This window comes from Fukomys damarensis, unplaced genomic scaffold, assembly GCF_012274545.1.
Source record: "Fukomys damarensis isolate Sample0158 unplaced genomic scaffold, DMR_v1.0_HiC HiC_scaffold_4, whole genome shotgun sequence".
Classification (NCBI taxonomy): domain Eukaryota; kingdom Metazoa; phylum Chordata; class Mammalia; order Rodentia; family Bathyergidae; genus Fukomys; species Fukomys damarensis.
The window spans coordinates 27,675,343-27,699,358 of NW_022900916.1; the positions used below are offsets into that span (position 1 = coordinate 27,675,343).

At 38.5% G+C, this 24,016-nt stretch overlaps 2 protein-coding genes and 1 pseudogene across 7 annotated transcripts in view; 2 read left to right on the plus strand and 1 right to left on the minus strand.

The window, feature by feature from the left end:
• Nfe2l3 (nuclear factor, erythroid 2 like 3) overlaps nt 1–18,298 on the plus strand; it is a gene marked incomplete at its 5' end in the record, with an annotated part of 28,256 nt that extends 9,958 nt beyond the window's left edge. Inside the window, 3 exons of the mRNA XM_010628355.3 lie at nt 10,302–10,481; nt 16,252–16,323; nt 17,120–18,298. Coding sequence (XP_010626657.1) covers nt 10,302–10,481; nt 16,252–16,323; nt 17,120–18,280 — 1,413 coding nt within the window. The remainder of the gene's footprint in view (nt 1–10,301; nt 10,482–16,251; nt 16,324–17,119) is intronic.
• On the plus strand, nt 1,306–6,728 carry LOC109118180 (annotated as a pseudogene).
• Nucleotides 17,054–24,016, minus strand: part of Hnrnpa2b1 (heterogeneous nuclear ribonucleoprotein A2/B1) — a 14,892-nt gene continuing 7,929 nt past the window's right edge. For 2 of the 6 annotated variants that reach the window (XM_010628266.3, XM_010628264.3), the window contains exons 10-11: nt 23,573–23,655; nt 23,398–23,417 (exon numbers count right to left, since the gene is read on the minus strand). In XM_010628266.3, coding sequence (XP_010626568.1) covers nt 23,594–23,655 — 62 coding nt within the window. In that variant the 3' untranslated portion in view covers nt 23,398–23,417; nt 23,573–23,593. Of the gene's footprint in view, nt 21,561–22,074; nt 22,211–22,492; nt 23,418–23,572; nt 23,656–24,016 lie in introns of those variants that run through there. The other 4 variants (XR_004514767.1, XR_781026.3, XM_010628262.3 and 1 more) reach the window with 4 other exon arrangements.

Sequence of the window (24,016 nt, forward strand, 5' to 3'; positions counted from 1 at the left end):
GTTTTTGTTTTGTTTCCAATCCTAGTGCTAGGCATGGAACCCAGGGCTTCTTGCTAATAGGCATGTGCTCTACCACAGAGGCACACTCCCAGCCCCAGCCCCTCCCTATTATTTGGAAACAAACATCAGACATCTTTTCTGGTGATTCTTGTGTTCACTCTTTGCAAGGACTTACTGAGAAACGCTGAGCTTGATCCTTTCCTCACTCTTCTCACTGCCTTCATTGGCTCAAAAACCTGTAAATACATTTTTATTGCGGCATATATCTGACTTGTAAGGACTCTTCTAAACATAACCACAATGCCATTAGCACACCTGGGAGTGTGTGTTAGAATTCACAAGAATTCTTTCATAGAATCAAATGTCTAGTTAGTGTCTAGTCACAGGTTGTCTTATGATGGTCTTTTATGGTTTGTTTGGAGCACAATTCAAACAGGATCCACACCTTGCATTTTGTTTAGCTGTTTTTACATGAAAAAGTAGTATTTAAACAAGATCTTCATTTGTATATGGGACCAGCTGTTTCAGAATCACTGTTTGGACCTGTGAAGCAATAAGAAGCAGGTGATAGTCAGCATGCGCAGTGGAGACAGCAGATTTCCCCTATAGGCTCAAATGGAGAAATTTAAAGGAATGACTTGTTAGAGCCACATGAACAGGTGGAGACAGGAGTGGGAGGAGAAGTCAAATAACAAGAAATGCCCTGACCACTTCTTTGCCCGCCTTACAGTTTGGCACCAGCCTCCCTCTGGTGGATCTAGGTGGCTTCCAGACATCCTGGGAGCCCCAGAATTATCAAAGCTTGGCTTCTCAGGGGATACACACATGAATCTGGAGGAGCAAACAAGAACCAGTACTGAGACAAAGAGCTGACTATGAAATAAAAGTACCTGCGACCAGATTCTGGTCCTGTCACTCACTGGCTGTGTTAGTTAAGGTGAATAGTTTCACTTCCTTCTGCCTCAGTTTCTTCATCTGTAAGAGGGATAATAGTACTTTCCTTGTGAGGATGTTGAACAGCTTAAATGAGATAATGTCCATAGTGCCTGGCCCACAGTGACTGCCCGACAAACATAAACTGTAATTATTAAAAACTGCCATTAAAAACCACACAGGCCAAGCAGGGTACAGCCTCTCTTTGTCTGGCTCCTTGTTTCTCCTAGACCTGCTGACTCCAGCTTGCTTCCAGCCTATCACAGTTCTGTAGTCCCCACTCAGAGGCACCACGCTGTTCTTTGTCTTTGAAGGTGCATCCAACCCTTAAGGTCAAAGCAGGTCTCAATCCCTTCTCCCCGGGATGAGTAAATGAAGGCTGGTGGAGGAGGCCAGCTGGGACTGCTCACGGGGGCATTTTCAGGAGCAAGATCTCCGCCCATTCCTCAGGTCCCAGGGCAGTGTCATGAGCACATGTTACCAGTGGACAAAGCCTTCAGAGACTTTGCAGGAAGAGAAAAACCAGCTTTGGTCCTTTCTTCCCTGACCCACTCATGCTCTTTACTCATAGAGAAAACCTTCACCAAGTCTTTCCTGCTCTGCTCCTTAGATGGATGGTAACGGTGAATGGCAGGAAGGCAGAAGATGAAAGTTTACAGCCCTATAGGGTAGAAGAAGCCCAAGCAATTGTTATTTAGCTAGAACAGAACTCATAGAACCATGATGTTGTAGGCACGGGAGAATCCATTTTGGATTAAAAGGCCCAAACTGAGAAGGTTCCAACCCTTTTCTAAGGATTTGGTGGGTCATTTGCCAGCAGAGAGGGTCATGGCAGGAGGGAAGGTCTTTCCCACAGGTGCCAGATCCTACAGGTCACTGGGATTCTGATAATGTACCCCAGCTCACAAGTTTGCTGTGGCTTCCTGAGGCAAGCATGACCATTTTTATTTTTTAAATTGGATACTAGCCTCATAAGGAGAAAAATCACTTAATGTACAAATAAAAAGTAACTTAATGATGGGTTTAATTTACCTGCCTTTAAGTTAAAAGCATGGACCTCCAGTATATACAACAGCACTTCTTACAAAACACATCCCTGTATCTTAGCTTCATGCTATTGAGAAAAACAGGAAAGAAGAGAGCAGATTGTCCCAAAATTTAATGGCTTAATTCTCAGACATTATCTCACAGTATCTGGGTCAGAAATTCTAGAGCAGCTGAGCCTGGGCAGTTATCCTTTAGGATCTCATGAGGGCATAGCCAAGATGTTTGGGCTGTAGCCGTCTGAAGGCCACAGCTCCTTGCTACACAGCCTCTCCATGGGGCTGCTTCAGTGTCCTCTGACCAGCAGATGAAGGGTGAGGAGAAAGCCCCGATGCTATTCCATCACTTCTACCTTGTTATGTTTGTCAGGGGTAATTCACTAAGTCCAGCCCCCACCCAAGTGGAGAAGAATTAAGCTCTAGCTCATGAAGAAAGTGTCAAATAATTTGTAAACAGTTTTACATCAACTGGTATTCATTTCTTTTTTTCTTTTTTGAGACAGTGTCACTCTGCAGTTACATCTGGCCTCAAACTCATTGTGTAGCTCTGGGTGGCCTTGAATTCACAGCAACCCTTCTCTGTGCTGGAATTACTGGTGTGTGCCACCATGCCTGGCTCTCCATTTTTATTTTTAAAAATACCCTCCAAAGAAAGGAATAGACGAGTCTTCCTGCTACTATATGCTGAAATATATTTTTTAATCTAATGAGTTCTGACAAGTAAGAATATATTTGAAGTTTTGATGAAATGCTGATCCTACTGCTATTAGTTTAACATGCTGAGGTCATGGGTTGGGTGTGACCCCTAAGTATGTAAGAATTTGCATCTTTCAAATCAACAGCAGCCTCTGAAGATCTTTACTCTTTTTATCTTTGCATAAAGGCTTTTTCTTTCTTTCAAAATCAGTCCTTCAGTGTGTGCTTTGGAATCCATTATTGCCTTATAGTCCTAATAAGGATTGTGCTTTGCAGTTACCTTTTCTCCTAAATCATTTCCTTGTAGATATACTCTTCAAGACAAAAGGAACAAAAACCATGACCCTTGTTTATATCTCCACTTCTTTAACCAAAATTCTTTACTGGGGATTTACTGGGCCTCCTGTCTGAACTACAACCCCAGCCATTTGTTTGCTTATGAGACAGGTCTCGCTAAATTGCCCAGACTGGGCTCAAATTTGTGATCCTCCGGGCTGGACCTTTCAGAGTGCTGGGATTATAGGCGAGTGCCACCATGCTTGGATAATTTTCCCTTGTTTTTTAGCATACTATCTTTTGGCTTTTCTTCTCCTGTTAGTTGAAGACCACCAATGGCCAGATCCAAAGTGTAGTTTTCTGTGCTTATGTTCTATCGTCCCTGAGCAGTATTTTGGCACGACCTACCTCTCCCCTCTTCTTGAAACAGCCTTGGATTCCAGGACCTTGCCATCCTGGACTCATGTCCATCACTGCTTGTCCTACCTCGTCTGCTCTGCTGACTTTTCTGCCTGACCCCTGGCTGCTGCAGACTTGGTGCTAAGCCCCTCCTCACTCTGTATTCTTTTGCTAGGAATCTCATGTCTTCCTGTGGCTCTCTCCTCCCTCATCTTGGTGTTTCTAGTTTTATATGTCTCTCGTTCAGGCAATTGCTCAAACTTCCAGATTCTCTCACCAGTGTAATTGATAGGACCTTTTACTTTTTCCTCCTTTGGTACTGAGTATTGAACCCAGGACTTTCCCACTGAGCTATATGTCCAACCCTTTTTGAAATTTTTATTTTGAGACAGGGTCTTGCTGAGTTGCCTAGTTGGACCTTATACTTGAGATCCTCCTGTCTTGGCCTCTCAAAATGCTGGGATTACAGGCATATCCCACCATGCTCACTGCCTTTTTACACCTTTAACACATTCACAACAGGACTGTAATTTATATGTCTCACTGCCTGACAGCTCTTAGAGCCAGCAGAAACATGTTCAATTTAACATGTCCCAAAATGGGAGAACTCTGCTTCCCTTTTAAACTGTTCTCCCTACAATTATCCCTCATTACTCAAGTCAGAAGTCAAGGAATCATTTATAATTCTTCCCTTCCCTTTGCTTTCTCCCTATTTCTAGTTCATCCCTATTTCTAGTTCATCAACCAGGACTATTTTTCACTTTTTGGTGGTTGGAACTGCGGATTGAACTCCTTCGCACTTAGCTGCACCCTCAGCTTTTTATTTATTTAAATTTGTTTGTTTGTTTGTTATTGAGACAGGGTCTTGCTGAGTTTCCCAGGCTGGACTCAAACTTTGATCCTCCTGCCTCTGCCTCCCAGAATGCTGGGATTACAGGCATGGTCCACTGTACCCAGTCCCCACCTATTCTTTTCCCAAAATGTTTTATGGATTTCTCTACTTCTCTTTTATCTGTTCCCACCATCTTTTCCCCTACTATCATCTACTTACATAAATTAGTGCAGTAGTCTCTAGTTGGTCTCCCCACTTCCATGCTTGTTTCTGAGAGGCTACATGGGAAGAGGTAAATAAAAACAATCTAATACCACCCCGATCCAGAAGAAAAAGACCAGCCCTCCAGTAGAAACATGGCTCTAAAGTGAACAGGAAAGAAAATACATAGTACTTTTAAACTTAGGAAAAGATGTTCAGTGTCACTCATGAGTGAGCCAGAAATTAAAATTGCAATGAGATAAGTATTCATCTTTCATATTGGCATTTCTAGCCACTATCGGTAGGAATTTTAACTGGCATAAGTATTTTTGATAGGCAATTGGATAGTATGTCAAATAAAAAACATGCACATCTATTGACCTAGCATAAATTATAGGAATTTATCCTACTTGCTCATGTGTACAAACAAGTATATATGAGAACATTTAGTATTATTTATTATTAAGTAAAGATTGGGAACAGCCAAATATCAATCATTCAGTCTGATTAGCTGGGTGTGGTGGCACACACCTGTAATCCCAGCACTCGGGAGGCTGAGGTAGGAGGATCACACTGAGCTCGAGACCAGCCTGGGCTATATTGTGAGTCCCAGATCAGTCTAAACTACATAATGAGACCCTGTCTCAAAAAAAGAGAGATGCAGACTAGAAGCAGCTGTAAAAAAAGATTGAGTTTGAGAGAAAAGCTCTTCAGTATTGTTCAACAGCTGTTAAACTGTAACAGAAGAATTCCTAATGGAGTGTGGAGTTTGCCACACCTGCACACTACAGTGATGTTGTGATTGAGAGCATTCACTTATCAGACTGTGTGGTTATCCTTTATATCGGAAGATGTTGGGACTCATACCAGAACAGAAATGTAAAATATCTACTCAAACAAATAAAAGTCTATGATATTACTGAAAGAAAGTCTTTTTGCAGCAATTTTTGTTACAAAGCATGTACAATTTTTGAAGCACAAATTCCCAAAACTCCAGTATGGGTTCAGAAAGATAACAGACAACCTGATTTTCAGTTGCTAATGGACAGAATGTCCATTCAGGAATACAGTCATTCAGTGAAGCCATTAAAAACATCAGATATTGATAATCCTGGTCATTTTGCAAAGCAACATGAATCTAGTTTTTCTAGCACCTGCAATGATACTAGCAGTCATAATGAGCAAGAATGTTTCCTCCATTCTACTAGGAAACAGATCAAATACAATGGAGACAGGGCCACAGCTACACAAAAAAGCATACTGAAAAAGAGCTGGTCAGAAAACTAGCTCCACACTCAAAGTACAGATGGTGGTAGAAGTCAGTTAGACAATTGTAGATTAGATAGTAGAAAACTGCTGCTTGTGAACTTCCTTTTCAGAAACTAAAAACTCAGATTTGAAATAGGCCTTTACATGAAAGATTAAAAGCTTAGGAAATTAGCCAGACATGGTGGCACACGCCTTTAATCCCAGCACTCAAGAGGCTGAGGCAGGAGGATCGTTGTGAGTTCAAGACCACCTTGGGCTACATAATGAGTTCCAGGTCAGTCTCAACTACCTAGTGACACCCTATCTTAAAAAAAAAAAGCTTTGGAAATTTTTGAAAATAAATGCAGTACGTCAGAAACAACTCTTGTACATATAAGTAATTACAATGCTGAGCATTTTAAGAGGAAATCTGCCAAATCAAACCAACTTTCTAGGTCAGCCTCTAGCTCCATGCAGGTGCAAAGTTGCAATGACAAAGTTCTAAAAGAGACTTCACGTGGAAAACAGAAGAAACCTTAAGGTTTTTGTATGGCCAAAATTATGCTTCTATATGTCTGGAACCCTCTTCAGCTTGTCTCACTAGTGAAGAACTTGATGAAGATGACAAAAACTCTTGACTTATGTAATTGTTCCCTTAAGGGGATCTCAGATTAGCCTTTATGCACCTTTCAGAGGCACAGATATGGCCATTAAGCCACTACCAAGTTATGGGAACTTGAAAAATGAAATGGAAACATTAAAATCTGAGGATTAGGGAGTTTTATAGAGGACAGTACATTTCTGAATGAAGAAAACCACTGTATCACAAGACTCAGAAGAACATGATCCCTCTCTTCCCCCTGATTCAAGTTCCCAGAAGCAGATTTAGAAAATACATCGTACTTGAAAAATTATTGCCTGGACTTTTAGGTTCTCTTCAGATTGCTTTAGAAGATATTTACATTCAACTTGAAAATCTTGTCTAAACTTTAAAATTAACAAATAAAATACTATACACTAAGCTGCAGAGTGGACTTTTAATTGCAATGGTGTTGCCGTCATTGCTGATCCCAGTCTTAGCTTTCAGAAGCATTCTCTAAATTACATAACTGTAATCCCAGCACTCGGGAGGCTGATGCAGAAGGATCACTGTAAGTTCGAGACCAGCCTGGGCTACAAAGTGAGTTCCAGGTCAGTCTCAACTATATAGTGGGACCCTGTCTCAAAAAACAAAAAACAAAGCTAACAACAACAAAAAAGAAATGGTTGACTGTTATCTCAAGTAAAAAATTTACCTGGGACTGGAATTACATCCAAAAAACACCTCTACATGTCATCCTTATTAGTAAAACATTAGAAGAAATTTTTCATGTTGTGGAAACATAGTTGAAGCAATTAAATGAAATATGAAATTTAAATGTTGCAAAGGAAGCAGTAACAATAATTATACCTTTGGGGAGAATATAAATTAACAGAAAGCTTAATGGAAGAATAATTCAGGTCAACCCTCTATTGTTACATTGGCCAAAGTGAATTTACTATGTAGAGATTTTTAGGGTAACGTACCCTGAATATAATTTTAAACATAAAAAATTGAAATATTGCAAGAGTAAAACTTCTTTTACTCACATCTACCTGTTTACATTTTCCCATTTGATTTCTCTGTATTAAGTATTACATATGTAATATTACATGTGTACAAATGCTAAATGTGTAATTTTTTTCTGAAACAAAGTCATTGTATCTCTTTAATATACAGAAACTTCAGCGTGCGTTTTCTAAGAACAGTTTCCCTTCTATGCCCAGTTATCAAAATCAGAAAATTTAACAAGAAGCTATTACCTAGTCTACTGTCTATCTTCAAAATCTGTTTCCCCAGTAATGTGCTTTAATAGTTACTTTTTTGTCCTGGATCAGCATCTAATTGAGATCATACATTGGATTTAGTCACCACATGTCTGGTCATCCTTAATCTGGAAAAGTTTTTCAATAATTTTGATGACAGATTTGGACACTTGAGTTAAGATGCTACCTGCCAAGATTCCTCCTGTAGTGTTTTCTTTTTGTAATTAAGTAATCCACTATGAAATTTTTGAGACTACTAAATCTTACATTTCCTTCCTAGTTTAGTATCGATGATTTTCTAGCTCCACCATTATCCTTCTGTATTTATTAGTTGTATCCCACTGTAAGGAAGAGATTGTCAGTTTCTCTATTATACTTGGTCGCTTATATTCAAGTGGACTCATTCTTTTCTTCTTTACTCAGTGAGTTACAATCCATTATTATGATAGGATTTTTTACCTGTTTGGCTTCTAGCAGTGTGTTGTGGGTCACATAGTTTCTCTGCCTTCAGTCTCTCTCCCTGAGGTTCTCAGGCCATTTTAGATACCTTAACAATCTTACCTCACTCTTCCCTCCCCCACCCGCCCCCGCCCATAAACCTCAAGCTAATGTTTTCATGATCACTTTCCATATAGGTTTGAATTAGTCCTGTGTATTTAGGTATTATTGCAGACTCATGTTTGTGCATGCTGTTATTAACTCACATACTATGGATTAACTATGGGCACCTTGCTTATGCTTCTTAAGCAGATAATGTAATTTAGACATTAGGAGTTCCTCTGTTCACTAACAGCAGAATTTGTAACAAAGTTGTCAGCCTCAGGAAGCTAGATTTTTGAATCTGATAATCTTCAGGTTTAACAAAAGAAACTTTGAGCAAAAGAAGAGAGGTAAAAAGAGTGGCAGCCACTATTTTCCTCCCCTAAATTTAAGAAGAAATCAGCATTGTAATTGCAGGCAAGAGCCATCCATCAAAAGTAGGATCACAACCAGTCTGGATGTTGTGTCTAAGAGTTCAGCTATTCAGTGGATGTCTATTAAGATGCTATGATGAGTCCTTGTTCTGGGAACAAATACAGAGTAATGTATCAGCTGGTGTTAAGTACAATGGAAAAAATAAAACAAGATATGGGACATAGATGTTAGGGAAGTGCTTTTTAGAATTTATTGATTTGAGACGGGTTCTTGCTGTGTAGCCAGGCTAGCCTCAAACTTGAAGTCCTCCTGCCTCAATCTCTGAAGTTTTGTGCCACCACTCCTGGCTGAGGTGCTTTTTTTTTTTTTTTTTTTTTTTTTAATAAAAAGTGGTTAAGAAAGGAAATGAAATGGTAATACCAGTAGCTGAAGAGAGAGCTGAAGGAAACTATGAGGTGGGTGGGAGTTGGAGGTGGAGAGAACTTCACAGGTAGAGGAGCAGCCCATCCAAGGCTGCAGAGTGCGGCAGTGCCTGGTGGGCATGAGGACTGAGTCTTGGAGCATTGCTATGTTTAGAGATCAGAGGAAGAATTAACAAGGCAGAAAACCCTTGGTGACCTAGGAGAATAAAGAGGGAGGTACTTGGATATCAGTTTCTAGAAGGAGGCATAACTTGATCAGATTTTGCTGATGAGTTAGATGGGTGTGGAAACTCAGATTTGGGAGGCCCTTCAGTGAGCTGTTTCAGTGGAGCGGTGGGAACTCATTAGAATAGGTTTGAGAGAGAATATATTGAAGCCAGATAGCTGGAGGATTTTGTTCCAAAGGCAAGCAAAAAAATGGGACAGATCCAGAGTAGTAAGGGACCAGATACTTTTTAAAGTTGGAAAGGATCAGTGGACGTTAGGAGGCTGATGACAGTTCCCAGTAGACAGGGAACAATTGTTGATGCAGAAAATGGGGAGTAGTGGGTGCGACCCTTGAGCACATGTGTGGGGTTGTACGTGTGGAGACTGCCTGCACTGGGAACGCGAATAATGACCCAGTGTCAGGAGGGAAGGCAGAATATGCCAGAGCTAAGCACAGTTGGACGGAGAGAGAAGCCAGGAGAATCAAGTGGACCACAAGATCAGAGTGCTTTTGCTGCTCTTTGATTTCTCTCCTTGCTTGTGGCATTTGTACATTTCCATTTTTTTACTTTTGCCCCCCCTTTTTAAAAGATAAACATTTTTGTGGGATTTTGGGAGGTGCTATCCTCAAGTTAGTCCAATTAGTGTCATGTTTCTAGAATTCAGAAAAATATCCTTTGAAAGAGCTTTGAGAAACCTTGACATTAAAGGGGGAAAAGTACACAGAGAGCTTTTAATATCATAGTTGAAACTGTCAGTCTAAGCAGTACATGCTAAATTGTAATAGGAATGTTTACGTATTATAAAATACTCAAGTCATTACAAATGTCCACACTCAAGTGTCAACTTTTCCTCCGCTTTTCCCTAACCCACCTTGCCTTCCAGAGAAAACACCAGTTACTAGTTTATAAAACACTTCCCAGATTTTTGTATATTTATATTTCCCACCAACTTAGGTGTATGATCCTGTTTCAACAGAGAACCAAATAAAAACTGTCAGGTGGCAACATTGATTTAAAAAATTTTTAAATCAAAGGCTTAATAAATGCATATAATTTAAATTATGTAGATTAGAATAGCCTGTCTCAGAATGAATACTTAAGACAGGGCATGTGACTGGCCTTTGTTTCTAAATTAAATGTTTTTTTGATACTAAAGTGATGAAATGTACAGGCCTTAGGTTTTTACTTCTAGGTTTTCATGATCACTAAATAGTAAGTACAATTTTATAGACTTTGATGAGATACAAATTTCTACTAAGTATATTCTTGAACCCTTTTATAGGAGAATGTGGTACTAAGAGATAAGTATGAATCTGTGGCTCAAAGTTCCCGGCAGAAGGAGAATGAAGAAACAGTATTAGCTCAGGAGAAATCACTACAGCAGCAGAATGATGAAGATAAAAACAAAACAGCAGATGAATCTGATTGGGAAGTAGCAAAGACTACTGAATCTAGAAATGAAGTAAGTACTGTACATCAGAACAATCCTGCCTTGCCATTTTGGCTTTCATGCAGATTTTGTGGCATTGACAGATGATGTTAGAAATTAATCTTCTGTGTAGTTGTGCTCTGTTAATAGCTATGTGATACAGGAGGAAAACAAAATTATGGGAGCAATAATTAGACTTACAAAGGAATCAGCAATTGTTTTCTCTGGCTGAACTCTCAAGATTTTCTGTATATGTACACATAGCCCCCAGGAATATGATAGCAGGTTTTTGCTAGATATGCTTGCAAAGATAAGAGAGAAAGAGCAGACTGGCATTCTGAACCCAGGGATTGTTAGGCAGCTACCTGAGAAGCAAACAGCTGGTCAGGTCCAGGAAAGAAAGCTTGGGCTCAGATCTTCATTCAGTCTGCCATGGGCCAAGCCAATCCATTGGCCTCCAGGATCTTATTTTGTGCCTCTGTCCTCTTCTAAGGGGCCAACTCAATGGGCTACATCCATTGGCCTCCAGGATCTTATTTTGTGCCTCTGTCCTCTGCTAAGGGGCCAACTCAATGGGCTACATCCATTGGCCTCCAGGATCTTATTTTGTGCCTCTGTCCTCTGCTAAGGGGCCAACTCAATGGGCTACATCCTTGGCTCCTCATTATCTAAGCCCAAAAGAAGAAGAATAGAAAGATGAACTGCAGGAGCCAGGCTGAAGGGGCAGATTCTTCCTAAGCCTTCCCCCACCTTTTTTCACATGGACCATACTCTGGTTTCTATTAAGCCCTGGTGAGGTCTTGCTCACAAGCTTGTCACACAGGTGCTCCAGAGACAGGACTGGGGGCTCCACAGATTTTTAACCGCATGGCAGTTCCACCTTGCAGGTCTTGCCTTGATGGTTGTCTGTCATGCCCTTTGACATGTCTTTGACATGTTTCAGCATGTCTCCTCCCCAAAAGATAGAGTTTGGGGCTGAGCCTTGAGCACCCTTGGAGGCCAGAGAACACCAGGCCTAGGCCATTCTCAGACAGCCCACAAGCACTGCAGTCGATTGTGTAACGTGTCATCAAACATTATTTTATGGAATAAAATCAGAAACAGCTTTGTTCTCTTTGCCTACCCACTATTCTGCCCCTTCCAGCATGTTCTAACTCGTTCTAAGGAAACTAGTTCCTCTGTGCATCATGGGTGACATCTAGGGAAGGCCTCATTATTTCTAGATACTCAGATTAAACATCCCACTAGTCATTGTAGTGCAATTGACAAAGATACTCCAGTGTCATTCTGAAAAACTAAAACTCAGTAAAATTCAACTACTTTCTATCTCATCTGCTACACTCAGAAGGCTGATTAGTTTGGAGAAGAGTGCGTGGAGCCTCCTGTTTCCCCAGTTTGTCCTTCCCTGCTGGTTAAGCTACCTTCTCTGAGCCTGCGAGTATTGGTCATAAGAACTCAGGAAAGGTGTTAATGGGTATCAACCCGCCAATTTTTCCCTTCTCTGACTGGGATACATTTAAAACTTTAACAGATGTGCAGTTGTAATTTAAACAGACACTTTCATTTTGTAGGTTCTTTGGGGATCCTTGCCAGGTAGCTGGTTCCTCTTCACCTGCCCTACTCTCTTGACAAGGACAAATGCATCTCTAGCCCCAGTTGATCCTTTAGGGTTCATGAATATTCAGTGACTTTCTCACCTCTCCAGGTCACCCTTTCAGCCACTTGGTAGCAGTCTAGCATATGGTCCTGGACACACACTCTTCACATTCTTCAGTTCAGTCCCTTTGCTAACTATAGCTCTTTATTTGACCTTGCCTCTTACCTTTCAGATTTCATTTCCTAATCTCTCTAGCTTCAACCCTTTCATAATCCTCAATCTTAGCCTAGCATTTTACTTTAAAATACAGAAGTATTGGCAGCTGTCTGTGCTTTTCCTCAGTCATGTACCTTTTGTGTGGCTTTATACCCCACCCACACACACACATACCAAGCCAGTGCCTCTTTGCCATATACTGAAAGATTTTGAAGAAGGCAACACTTTCTTGACTGCCTTGCAGTTGTCTTTTATGAGGGAAAGGATTTTTTTTTCAGTCTATCACTTCAACACTGAATTGTATAGTACCATATACTATTGCTTACTTTTTCTCCTTGATATGTCTTTGCCTTTACTCCCTTTGGCTTCTTAAAAGTGTTCTCTTTACTTCTTTGAATTACCTTTAGTAACTTACTACTACATATTTAATGAACAACACTCAAAATATTGAGATAGATGAAAATTGGAGCTTTCTTGGAGTTTAAATACAATTTGATGTTAAACAGACATAAAATTGGATAAAGTTTCCAGAAACACATTAATCACTCAATGCAAGGCTTCAGTGCCTTTGTTCTAAGTAGCATTTCTCATTGTTACCTTTTTGTTCCTGTATTACATCCCATGTTTATCCTGTTTATATTCTGCATTTACGCACTATTTTTGTGTACTGAAAACTACACATTACATACAATAGCTTTGACAATATTTTTGCTGGCCTTTTTGTTAAGGTATTTAGTAGATGCTTTCAGTTTGTTAAAGAAAACAAGAGGGTCGGGGATTTAGCTCAGTGGTCCCTCCACCTGCCTTCAAAGCACAAGGAAGGGCCTGAGTTCGATCCCCAGTCCCCCCGCCAAAAAAAAAAGACATTTCTATTTTTCTATCTCCTACCTAAGCCTGTACTTAGACTGTAGCCAGTTAATGAACATGTAAAACATGTAATCTGAAGAAATTCTTCCCACTAGAGAAATAGAGCTTCATAGTTCCCTGTGTTAAACTGTCTCTTACAAATGTGTATTAATTTTTAGTGGTCTCTGTGTAAAATATAATCAATTCTTGACCTAAAGTGGAACTTTGTTCCTATATTATATAAAGTTTAGGAAGTTTACAAATGATTTCTCAGAAATCTAAATCAAACTGAGTGTGACTCTTAATGTTTGTTTTGTTTTGTTCTGGCAGTACTGGGGATTGAACCAGGACCTTTGCACTGGGCTGCATCCCCAGCACTACCACCACCACCCCTTTTGAGATGAGGGTCTGTTTAAATTGCACAGGTGAGGCTCAAGCTTGGGATCTTCTTGCCTCAGCCTCTCAGAGTTCTTTCATTGCAGGTGTGTGCCACCCCACCAGGCTGGATTAATTTTTTTAATGGTTCAGCTGTCTATATTTATGTAAACTTAAGGAAAAAAACAAATTTTAAAAAATTATATTTTAAAATGGCCAAGTTCTGTAAAATCATGGATCTCAGAATTGTTCTGTGTGATTTCTCAGGTGTGGTAGACAGGAAAATTTGTCACCTGCTGTCTGCAAACAATGCTTTTGAGGGGTACTCTGAAGAGATTCTGAAGACATTTGAAGGGATTAAGGTTAGGGCAGGTTTCTGAAGCTGTTAGCACCATTTGTACAGAAGGAAATCTGAAGATCACCAATAACTAGAATTGATCTCTCAACAGAGACGCTTTGTTTTAGAAAATCATTCTCTCCTCTTATCCTCCCATTTACTTTTATCTACTGTGGGGAAACACCACCCAACCTGGGCTATAGAGCCTGGTAGGGAGAGCTTAGCCCCTGAGCCTTCCATTTCCTATGCATTTAAGGGAATAACCAAAAAATAAAACACATCTTTTGACTAGCCTAAATCTCTTAAATTCAGTTCAAGCAAAATGGCCCTCATACCCATAGTTCCATATTTTAATTAAGGCTTCTTTGGCATTATATGCTTAAATTTATCCACCTCACATTGTTTTTGGATTTGATTTCCATTCTCATTTGTAACCATCAGCAAATTTTGGTGAGTAGTTGTCCAAGGACTAAGGCCAAGTTTAGGAGTGTTAACAGAGAACAGAATGCTTCTGAAAACTAAGAAACAAGGACTCATTTTAAACAGCAGTCCATTTGGCCAAGAAGTCTGTTATGCACTCAGATGTGTAATTTTTCCAATAAATAAGGGCAGAGAAGAAATCATAGCTGCCCACTTAGCTTGAACTTAATAGTCCTATAGCATGCATAGACAAAATCTAACATAATACGGGCCTTGAAAAAATGCAGCTTCATAGAACTCAGGGTGTTTGGCAGAAAAGACAATATATTTTGTACACACACACACACACCCAACTGGTCTGAATTTTTAAAAAAAGAGGAAACCCTAAAATATTTAGGGGGCAAGAGTGACATGCAGAACAAAGGTATTTCATTCGGGATTATGAATTACTACAAGATACTCCCTCTGCACACACCAAAAATGTAGATAACCTAAATGAATTAACATAACTCAGAAGAAAAGGAATTTGGTAGATACAATAATGAAGAAATTCAAATTTAGAATTTAAGGTGATTGGGTACTGAAGTTGAAGTCTCAAAGAATTGGAATCAAATATGACAGAGACTGAGTTTAGTGGATGGGACACGAGTCTCTCAAGCCCATGCTTGGGGGAATGTGGGCTTCCTAAAATCTCAAATATGTTAAGGATCTCATGTCCAAGAAGTATGGACTGGGACAACTCATCTGTTAGAATCAAATTGAAAGGGGCCTCAAAACTACAGGGTCTGAATCTACACTATGGTTACCACGAAGAATCTTAAAGCCAAAAACCTAAAATTTAGAAAATGTTATAAACATTGATACTTAGGCAGAAAAACATAAATCCATAAAGGGCTTCCAACAAACATAAGCTCCCTTTAAAAAATTATTAAGTTCAGGTTAGCCATGAGTCAACATGTGACCAAAGGGAAAAAAAAAGCATATCTAAAAAGTACTCCAAAGTTAGTCTTTAAAAGAAAAAATTTGCGAGACAAGAATAGATCATAAAAGTGGATATAGAAAAGATTTATGTTACAGGCATAGTGGTAGAAGCCCCCAGCACTCAGGAGGCTAGGACAGGATTACTGTGAGTTTGAGGCCAGCCTGGACTACACAGTGAGACTTGTCTCAAAAAAACGACAAAAATAGAGTGGAGAGATTAGAAGCCAAATAAATGACCCAGAGTGTAACACAGAGGAGGATGCAAAATATGAAAGAAAAAATCGTTATTCCTAATAGAACTCCTAGATGCAGAAACCAGAAAATTTTAACAGAAGTGTAGAAAAATGTTTCTAGAATTAAAATGGTCCTCAGTTTAAAGGAGTAAGAACTCTAAACAAATACAAGCAAATGAAATCTCAGGCATAGCAACGTGAGAGCATCAGAAACTAAGGAAAAAACCTAAATTTATCTAAGGAAAAAATGTTTGCTATAAATAATCAGATGGCAAATTTTAAATGCCCTAGGACAAAGTACTGAGGAAAAAAATCTTAAGCCTAGTATTTTTAACAGGTAATCGATCATTTAAATAAGAAGGCAAAGTATTCTAGAATATAAAAACTAAGAATTTACTTTTCATATCTTTAGAGGTTATTCCAACAAGCTAAACCCTAAAGACAGGAATTAGATGAACCAACCAATGAGGCAGTTAATAACATACGGATAATTTTAACGTATGGATAATTATGTAGCCGTCAGGTCTGGATACTAATGGACAATAATAAAGTGGAATTGAATAGTAGTAGCCAAAGACATCGATTAGGGCAAAAATTGGTGGAGTTTGGAGTTTAAGGTCCTGATATAAGATTTTATACTTTGTGCATATTAAAACACCAAGAGTACTACAAAGGATAAAAATTTATGTAAAATTGTGTAATAGGGATAAATCATCCAGTTATAGAGGACCTGGTTGTCTTTAAAGTCCCAGACAGCTTGTCTTTTGTCTGAAGAATGATGCATTTTTTTCCCCCTAGAGACATCTCAATGGGACAACAGATACAGACTTATTTCATCTTCTTTCATCACAGCCTGAATATTCTCTGGAGGTAATTGGGATCTTGAGTTTTATCCTTACAGAATTATGATCTGCAGTGACCTTTACGTGAATAAATACAATCTTCTTACTTGGATGACACAGTAACTTGATGTAATACATAATGCAGTGTTTAACATCAAGGGGGTCATTAAGCATAGGCCTTACCCCACCACCACCCCATGCATGCGTGCATGTGCGCGCGTGCGCACAATGAAACCGAGGTTCTTGTGCTTGCCAAGGGACAGCACCACTGAGCTATATCCCTGGCCCACATGCCTCTTATACAAAATTAATTTCATAGAATTAATCAAGTATGTAAAATCCTTCCAAATACTTTTGGTACTAGGGATCGAACTCGGGTCCTTGTGCTTGTGCAGCAGGCACTGGAACCACTGAGCTAAATCCCCAGTTGCCTCCCAAAGTCTTAGAGGTATTGAAATCAAGTTTTTGTAGTGTCAGTCATAATTTACGATGCTTACAAACCTCTCCCCTCCACCAAATAATTACCAGATCATTTATCCCTGAGCTACAATATGTAGATTGCCAGGGGTTAGTATTTATGGACTTAGTAACAAAGTGAGACCACTAATTCTAACCTAATCAAATTTTTACTTTTTCCTTCTAAGTATATGCTAATTTGGGCTTATATCAGATTGTATTGCCTATACTTTAGGGTATTATTCATAGCCAGCAGCACATCCTTTAGTATAAAATTGGCAAAAGTGAGGCAACTTGTATTATGTAATAGAATTGTTTTTGAAATAGGCTGTTGTATACTGAAGTGTCTTATTTCCATCCTTTTTCAGGACATTTCATTGGAAGATACTCCTTTTCAAGGTAGTATCAGTGACAGTATGAATTCTTCAGCACATAATATAAACTTTAGCCAAGCCATAAGTCATGATGTAAATCTTCATGAAGCCATGTTGCTGTGTCCCAACACATTTAGAAGAGATTCAGTAACAAGGACTTCACGGGCACAAGAACCATTTCTGCAGACCCTTCCTGATACTAATTTGACAGAATTTCATCCATCTGCTGACCATCAGATGAGGAATCTAACAAGCCAAGATCTTCTGTATGGCCTCGAAGCAAACATATTTGATGAGATAAACTTAGTATCATTGGCTGTGGAAGGTTTTGATCCAATGTCAGTTTCTCAGCTTTTTCAAGAACCAGATTCTGATTCCGGATTGTCATTAGATTTGAGCCACAGTAACACATCCATCATCAAGTCTAATTCTTCTCATTCTACCTGTAATGAAGGTGCTATAGGTTATACTAGTGACCTTGAAAGTCTTTCCAGGCATGATTTAGAAGGGGCTGTTGGTGGTTATTGCCCAGAACCCAGTAACATGTATGAATCTAGTCTCCAAAATTTTGTATTTCATAATCACACTTACCACTTACAAGAACCCACTTCTCAATCTTTTTCAACATCTGGGGAATCTCAGAAAATGAGTAAGTACTTCAGTGACACAGACAAAAGTTTGAGCCGTGATGAACGGCGTGCTAAAGCTCTACATATCCCTTTTTCTGTTGAAGAAATTGTCCGCATGCCTGTTGATTCCTTCAACAGCATGTTAAGCAGGGACTATCTGACAGACTTACAAGTCTCACTGATGCGTGACATCAGACGAAGAGGGAAAAATAAAGTTGCTGCTCAGAACTGTCGTAAACGCAAATTAGAAATAATTTTAAATTTAGAAGGTGAAGTATGCAACTTGCAGGCAAGAAAGGAAACCCTTGAAAGAGAGCAAGCCCAATGTAACAAAGCTATTAATACAATTAAACAGAAACTGCATGACCTTTATCATGACCTTTTTAGCAGGTTAACAGATGACCAAGGTAGGCCCGTTAATCCAAACCAGTATATACTTCAGTGCAGCCAGGATGGAACTGTTTCCATTGTACCAAAAGAACTGGTGGCCCCAGTCCAAAAGGAAAAGAGAAAAAATAGAAGTTGAAGATGGACTTCATTTCTGTGGATAACCAACATTCAGAAACTTACTTGGGTCATAAACTAAACTGACTTGGGAATTTTCCTGCTACTTGCATCACATGACTTAATGTTTAGGAATCATTGTTAACGAGAAATTGAGGGGGAAGCCACAATATACCATTTCTATTGCAGACACCTCTAATAGTGGCTACTCCAAAAAGCAGACACTGGGGTATATTTTTTAATTAACTGCAAATATGGTTCTCACTTAGCACTACGATGAAAGCTTTAATTTTTGTAAATATTTTCCAAATGTTTGAAAATAAAATTTCATATTTGAACTTTTTATACAGAAATGTCAAGATTTCTCCTTCCCCAAATACCCACTAAGTGATTATCTAGCACAGCAGTAGCAGTAACTGATACCACGTAACCCCCAATCAAAACCAGCTTGTCAGGACAATCTCATATCCCAAAGTATTTGGGTGACCGGGTGACCCCAGCACTCTGATGTGTGTTCGAGACCAACCTGGTCTACATAGTGAGTTCCAGCTCAGTCTCAACTACATAGTGAGACCCTGTCTCAAACAAAAACCAAAGTATTTTTATTTCTACCATATTAAAGCAACCAAATAGTAGAGGCTAATGGATAACCCAATTAGAAATACTGAAACCATGATAGGTGTTTATTTAAAATGCAGAAAAGGTAGCTAGCTTCAAGAACAAAATAGTAAAGCAATGAACATAAAAAAGCCAAGCAATCCCAGAAATGGATTTTGAAATGAGAATGGTCACAGCTCTAGATTTTAAAGTTCTTGCCCAAAGCATTTAGAAATTTTAGTGAGCAATCAGAATCAAGGGTGTTAAGATTAGAATGTGAAATGTGACAAAAGTACTTATTTTACAGAAATGGTTTATTGGTTGTTTTCAAGCTCTAAAGCTTGCCAGCAAATGTTTTTAAATATTAATACCAAAGTCTAGTTTTCCTCAACAAACTGACCAGCCTGACAGGGCTTTTCACCAAAGGATGTTATTACTTGCCCAGTTTATTCATAATTGATAAAAACCATTTGTTGTTTTAGTAGCCCCTGATTATGGAGGGATGTTCAACCAAGGTTAATTGTTACACAATGGCTAGTTCCTGGTTGTTGTACCTGAGCATCTTGGATTCAGGAAGTATGAACTGACTGCAGTCCTCAACTATCTTTAAATTAGCAGATGCACAAAGATTATTTGCTATGACCCTCATCTAGTTCACTGAAAAATCTCACAGAACAGGAACCATTCACTTTAATGGGGTTGAAACCACTTCACCCGTGGTTTCAAGTACACTTTTAATATAAGCACCTCAGCAAATTCTGAACTTACCTTCAGTGTACAATAGTGCTCACTTGTTATAGTTCATGTCACAAAAAGCTAGGCAAATGGAATCAAAGTGAAACCGAATTTAGCAGTCCACAGCTACTGCATCCCTTAAAATTCTCACACTTCCTACCCAATACGTAACACCCAAGTGACCACCTTCACAGGTGTGATCCATGTTTTTTGTGAAATCTATGTGGATTGACCTCTCGAATATAAGGAGCTGAGCCTACATATGGAGTCTTCATTTAGGATTTAAAGTCAACCCCACCACAGCACTATTCATTCCACTTACCTTGCCTGGCTTTCCATCAGTACCTGTAAATCCTCCAACCCCCCACCTAAGAACTGCAGTCTATAAAGCACCAACTCTTATTGTAAGCATACTATGTCAAACAGCTATATAGATGTGAGCTCCTAATGTTCAAATGGGACAAACACGTGGTTTACGTGTCCTAAGACTTTTCTTGAAGACCTCGAGGCTAGAAACACCATGACTTATCAATCCAACAGGGATATAAGCCACAGGAGCAAAGATTTTCTACAGAAGCAGTTTTTCACATATTTATACAGAACTGCATTCAAAGCTGGTTCCCAATGTTTAGAGTCACAGTAAACACATCAGATCAATAGAAAATAACCACATGGCGATCAATGTTGGATATTACAAACTCCAGGGAGAGATAAGCGCTAATAATTTTCACTCATTTTTGGATGTAAATTCTCCAACCTGTCCTTTATGCTAGTTTGAGCTTTTATCCACAATCACGGCTACGCCTGTAAGTGAATGAACTCAGATGCAAAGCAAGTTTACTGTTGCAATGTTAAACCTGAAATAAAGAAAGGTACCATACCATCTGTCACTCCCTTCTACTTGTAACTGGGAAAAGCACCTTGTGTTCACTATCCAGCATTAGTTGCCGTAAACCTTTATCTCCAGTTAGCCAGTTACTCAAACCTAGTGTTTGTTCTCAATATTTTGCACCTTTATTAGACCAGTTTGATTGCTTCTTCAAAGTTAAAATGTCTCTGTAGAGGAAACCAAGTATTCTGACAAGTGCAATTGGTGACAGATGCACATTATTTTGAATACAAGCTTATAGTACTGTTATTTGACTTACCTGTGATATTTTCAAAACCAAAGGAAACACAACTTTGTTCACCTTTTAAGTTAGACAATCATCTAGAGATGGTCCCCATTACTAAATGTGATACAGAAAGCTCTAACTCCAATGATAATCACTGATGTTCACATGTGAAGTGTAAACTGCAATAGAACTGACTGACATTTGACAAATTTTCCAATTTTGTTTCAGTGCTTTGCACAAACCAGTTTATGGAGCACTAGCTGGTTAAAATCCATCAATTCAAAAGCCACCACCAATATCAAAGATACAGCAAAGTAGCAGTATTCAAACACTGAATATACAGTGCATAAAAAATAGCATTTTATTAAGGACAATAAATAATGTCCACAATGCTCTTCTCATTTGACTCTTAATATTCAAAAAGTAGAATATGCATAGCTTTGTGCAAACTGCTTTAAAAATTTAGGGGATGGCAATCTTGCAGACAGCTACATGTTAATAGAACAAGTTTCACACATTTCATGTGTAAGCATTACACCAAATATTTGCATATAAAAGTATTTATTTTATAAATTTTATATTTAAAATAGAAATTTATCTGTCTATTCACACAACCTAATTTAAAAACACGATACATTTATCTCTAGCTGATGTTATTTTACAAACACTCATTTTTTTAATCAAGAACCTGTACTAAAATCAAGTTTTTGTTTATCAAAAACATTTCCCTTTAATCTTAAGTGCTTCTTAAATGAAGGCACCAAGAACTACTTTCAGATGGTACAGAATTTCTTATTTCTTGAAGACTCTGTGGTTGACCACTTCTTCATTAGTTACCTGCAGCAAGACACCTTCCTGCCAAAGGAAAAAAAAAGTATCTGAAGAAGTTTATCATGTTTGTCCAAAGAACCTAAATAACTTCAGTGGTGGTCTTAAGATCAAAAAGACACTCTGCTGCATACAGAATAAGCCCTGAATATTACAATCCTGAAAAGGCAATAAAGCCAGGAAATTTGAGAGTAGTATTTCAGCAGTCAACCTATAGTTCTGTTTACAGTAAGACACTGGGCAAGAATTAAATACATTTTCACCTGGCCATTAACAATGAATACATACAAGATTTCTAATGTAGGAACTTCACTTGTTAAGTATAAACTAATTTCTGAAAATAGATCCAACCATTTCACCCTACCTTCTAGGTGAGCATGATCCTGATTATGTAAAGCTAGAATCAAAGTAACAGAACAAAATGTCCGTTTTAATGAAAACCCTAGTTCATTCAAAATGCTTGACCCAAGAAATGTGAATACACAAGGGTGTAATGACAGGAAATCTGATTTATTCAACTTTCAGCCTAACTTTTACCTACCATTTTACTACCAACACCACTGAAGGAACCAAGAAAAGCTTTATTAATGATCACTTGGCTTGCCTCAGCTGTTGAAATGAAGCACTTTACAGTCTTTGTGGCAGCAGAATATACTTGTCCATGGTTCATATCAATGCTAAAATTCCAGCAGGGAAAAAAATGATATGTTAAGCACCTGAATCTTCATGGAGAGGAAAGGGGTGGGAAAGAAGGAAAAAAAGGGGAAACACAACCAAAATAATTTTAAGTAAATGACAGATTGGAAAACAGGGTTTATTAAATACTCTCTTGAGTTTATAAATTGTTAAACTCAATTTGTAGCTATGTTAAACTACGTAGAACCACTATACTGAAAGAGCATTGAAGAGATATTAGTTTAATCTTTTAGGGAGGAAAATTAAGAAAGAAAAAGTAAATAAGATCTTACCTAAAGAAGTTTAACTGAAGCTTAGCACTACTTTGCTCTACACCCTCAGCTTTCGTTGGCATCCTTATAAACTACTGTGGTTAAAGTTTTGTAGAAACAGCACAGTTTTTTAAAGACTAGCTGAACTTAGTAGCCGTCAACAGTTCTCTTGTACTAGACCTGTGTCCCTGAAGAGTACCTCGCTGGGGTTATTTCCTTTCCTTGCATTGAAGAAGCAGCATCTAAAAGATCTAAAAAGGTGTTTCTCCTTGCAGAGATATCCCTTAAGTTATCTAGATAATTTAATCCTGATGAATTGCAGACAACACACTTATATCTGACCAGCATTTATCTTACACAAATGTTAACAACAGCTTTGCAATGGACCTTAATTATACTACCCACTCCTTAACTTATTTAAAATAAAAAGTCTATAATTACACAATTTCCTTTAGAATTATTTTATTAAATCATAAATGTACAACAGCTTCTTAACTCTACACACGCACTTAAATTTTTTAAAGGAAAAACGTTATGTCTTATTACACCATGATCCTGGCTAATAGCTTTTCAAAACTTTGAGAAAAATCTTAAAAAAGGTTTCACATGTCACCTGAAACTTACAAATTTAACATTATCAAAGAAGGAATGCTTCTACACTCTTACAAAGACCACTAGAAAGAAACAACAATTAAAAAGCTAAGAAACTGTCTCAAAGGCATTTTTTTACAATCCTTCCTCCACAGTAAGGTAATGTTATTAAATAATCCAATCCATTCACAAAATGGCTCTCTGCATCTGCTCTGGTGTCTTCTGCCATATCACTGCATATTTATGCATGACTGAGATAAGAGTTTCCTTAACATTGTTATTTCGATAACCTGAAGCTGTTCTGTTACCTCTGGGCTCTCATCCTCTCCTATTTATACAGTGAAGCCTGTTTCAACAGAAGTAAAGAGTAAAAAAAAAATAGGTTATGAAATTATCCATCTAACCAGACTTTAAGGAAAGATAACATGTTCCTAAAAAGCTTTACTCCTGCAGCTAGGACTCCCAAGACAATATTAATTGTAAAACTTAAAGACTACTTACCCATGGCAAATAGGAAGAAGCTCAGTATCGGCTCCTTCCACCATAACCCCCACTTCCTCCACTGCCTCCTGGACCATAATTTCCTAGAATAGTTGGAAGAGCAAAAAAGCAAACTTACTTTACCGCCCATGATCAGTAAGTATAGTACTAGGTGCTTTTATTTTATAGCCATCTAGTTTCAGTAGATATACCCTTTACTTTCTAACTTAATCACTTAGTTGAACATCCAAATGTATGTAGGTATTTTAGTTTTATCAATGTTATTCTCTAAAAAAAACTTCTACCACCACCTTTTCACTTCTAATAAGGCATTTAGAAAAACAATGTACCAAGCCGGGGATTTAGCTCAGTGGTTCGGTGGCCTGCCTTGCCAAGTGCAAGGACCCGAGGTTCAATCCCTGGTATTAAAAAAAAAAAAAAAGGGAACCAAGCAAAGAGACTCAG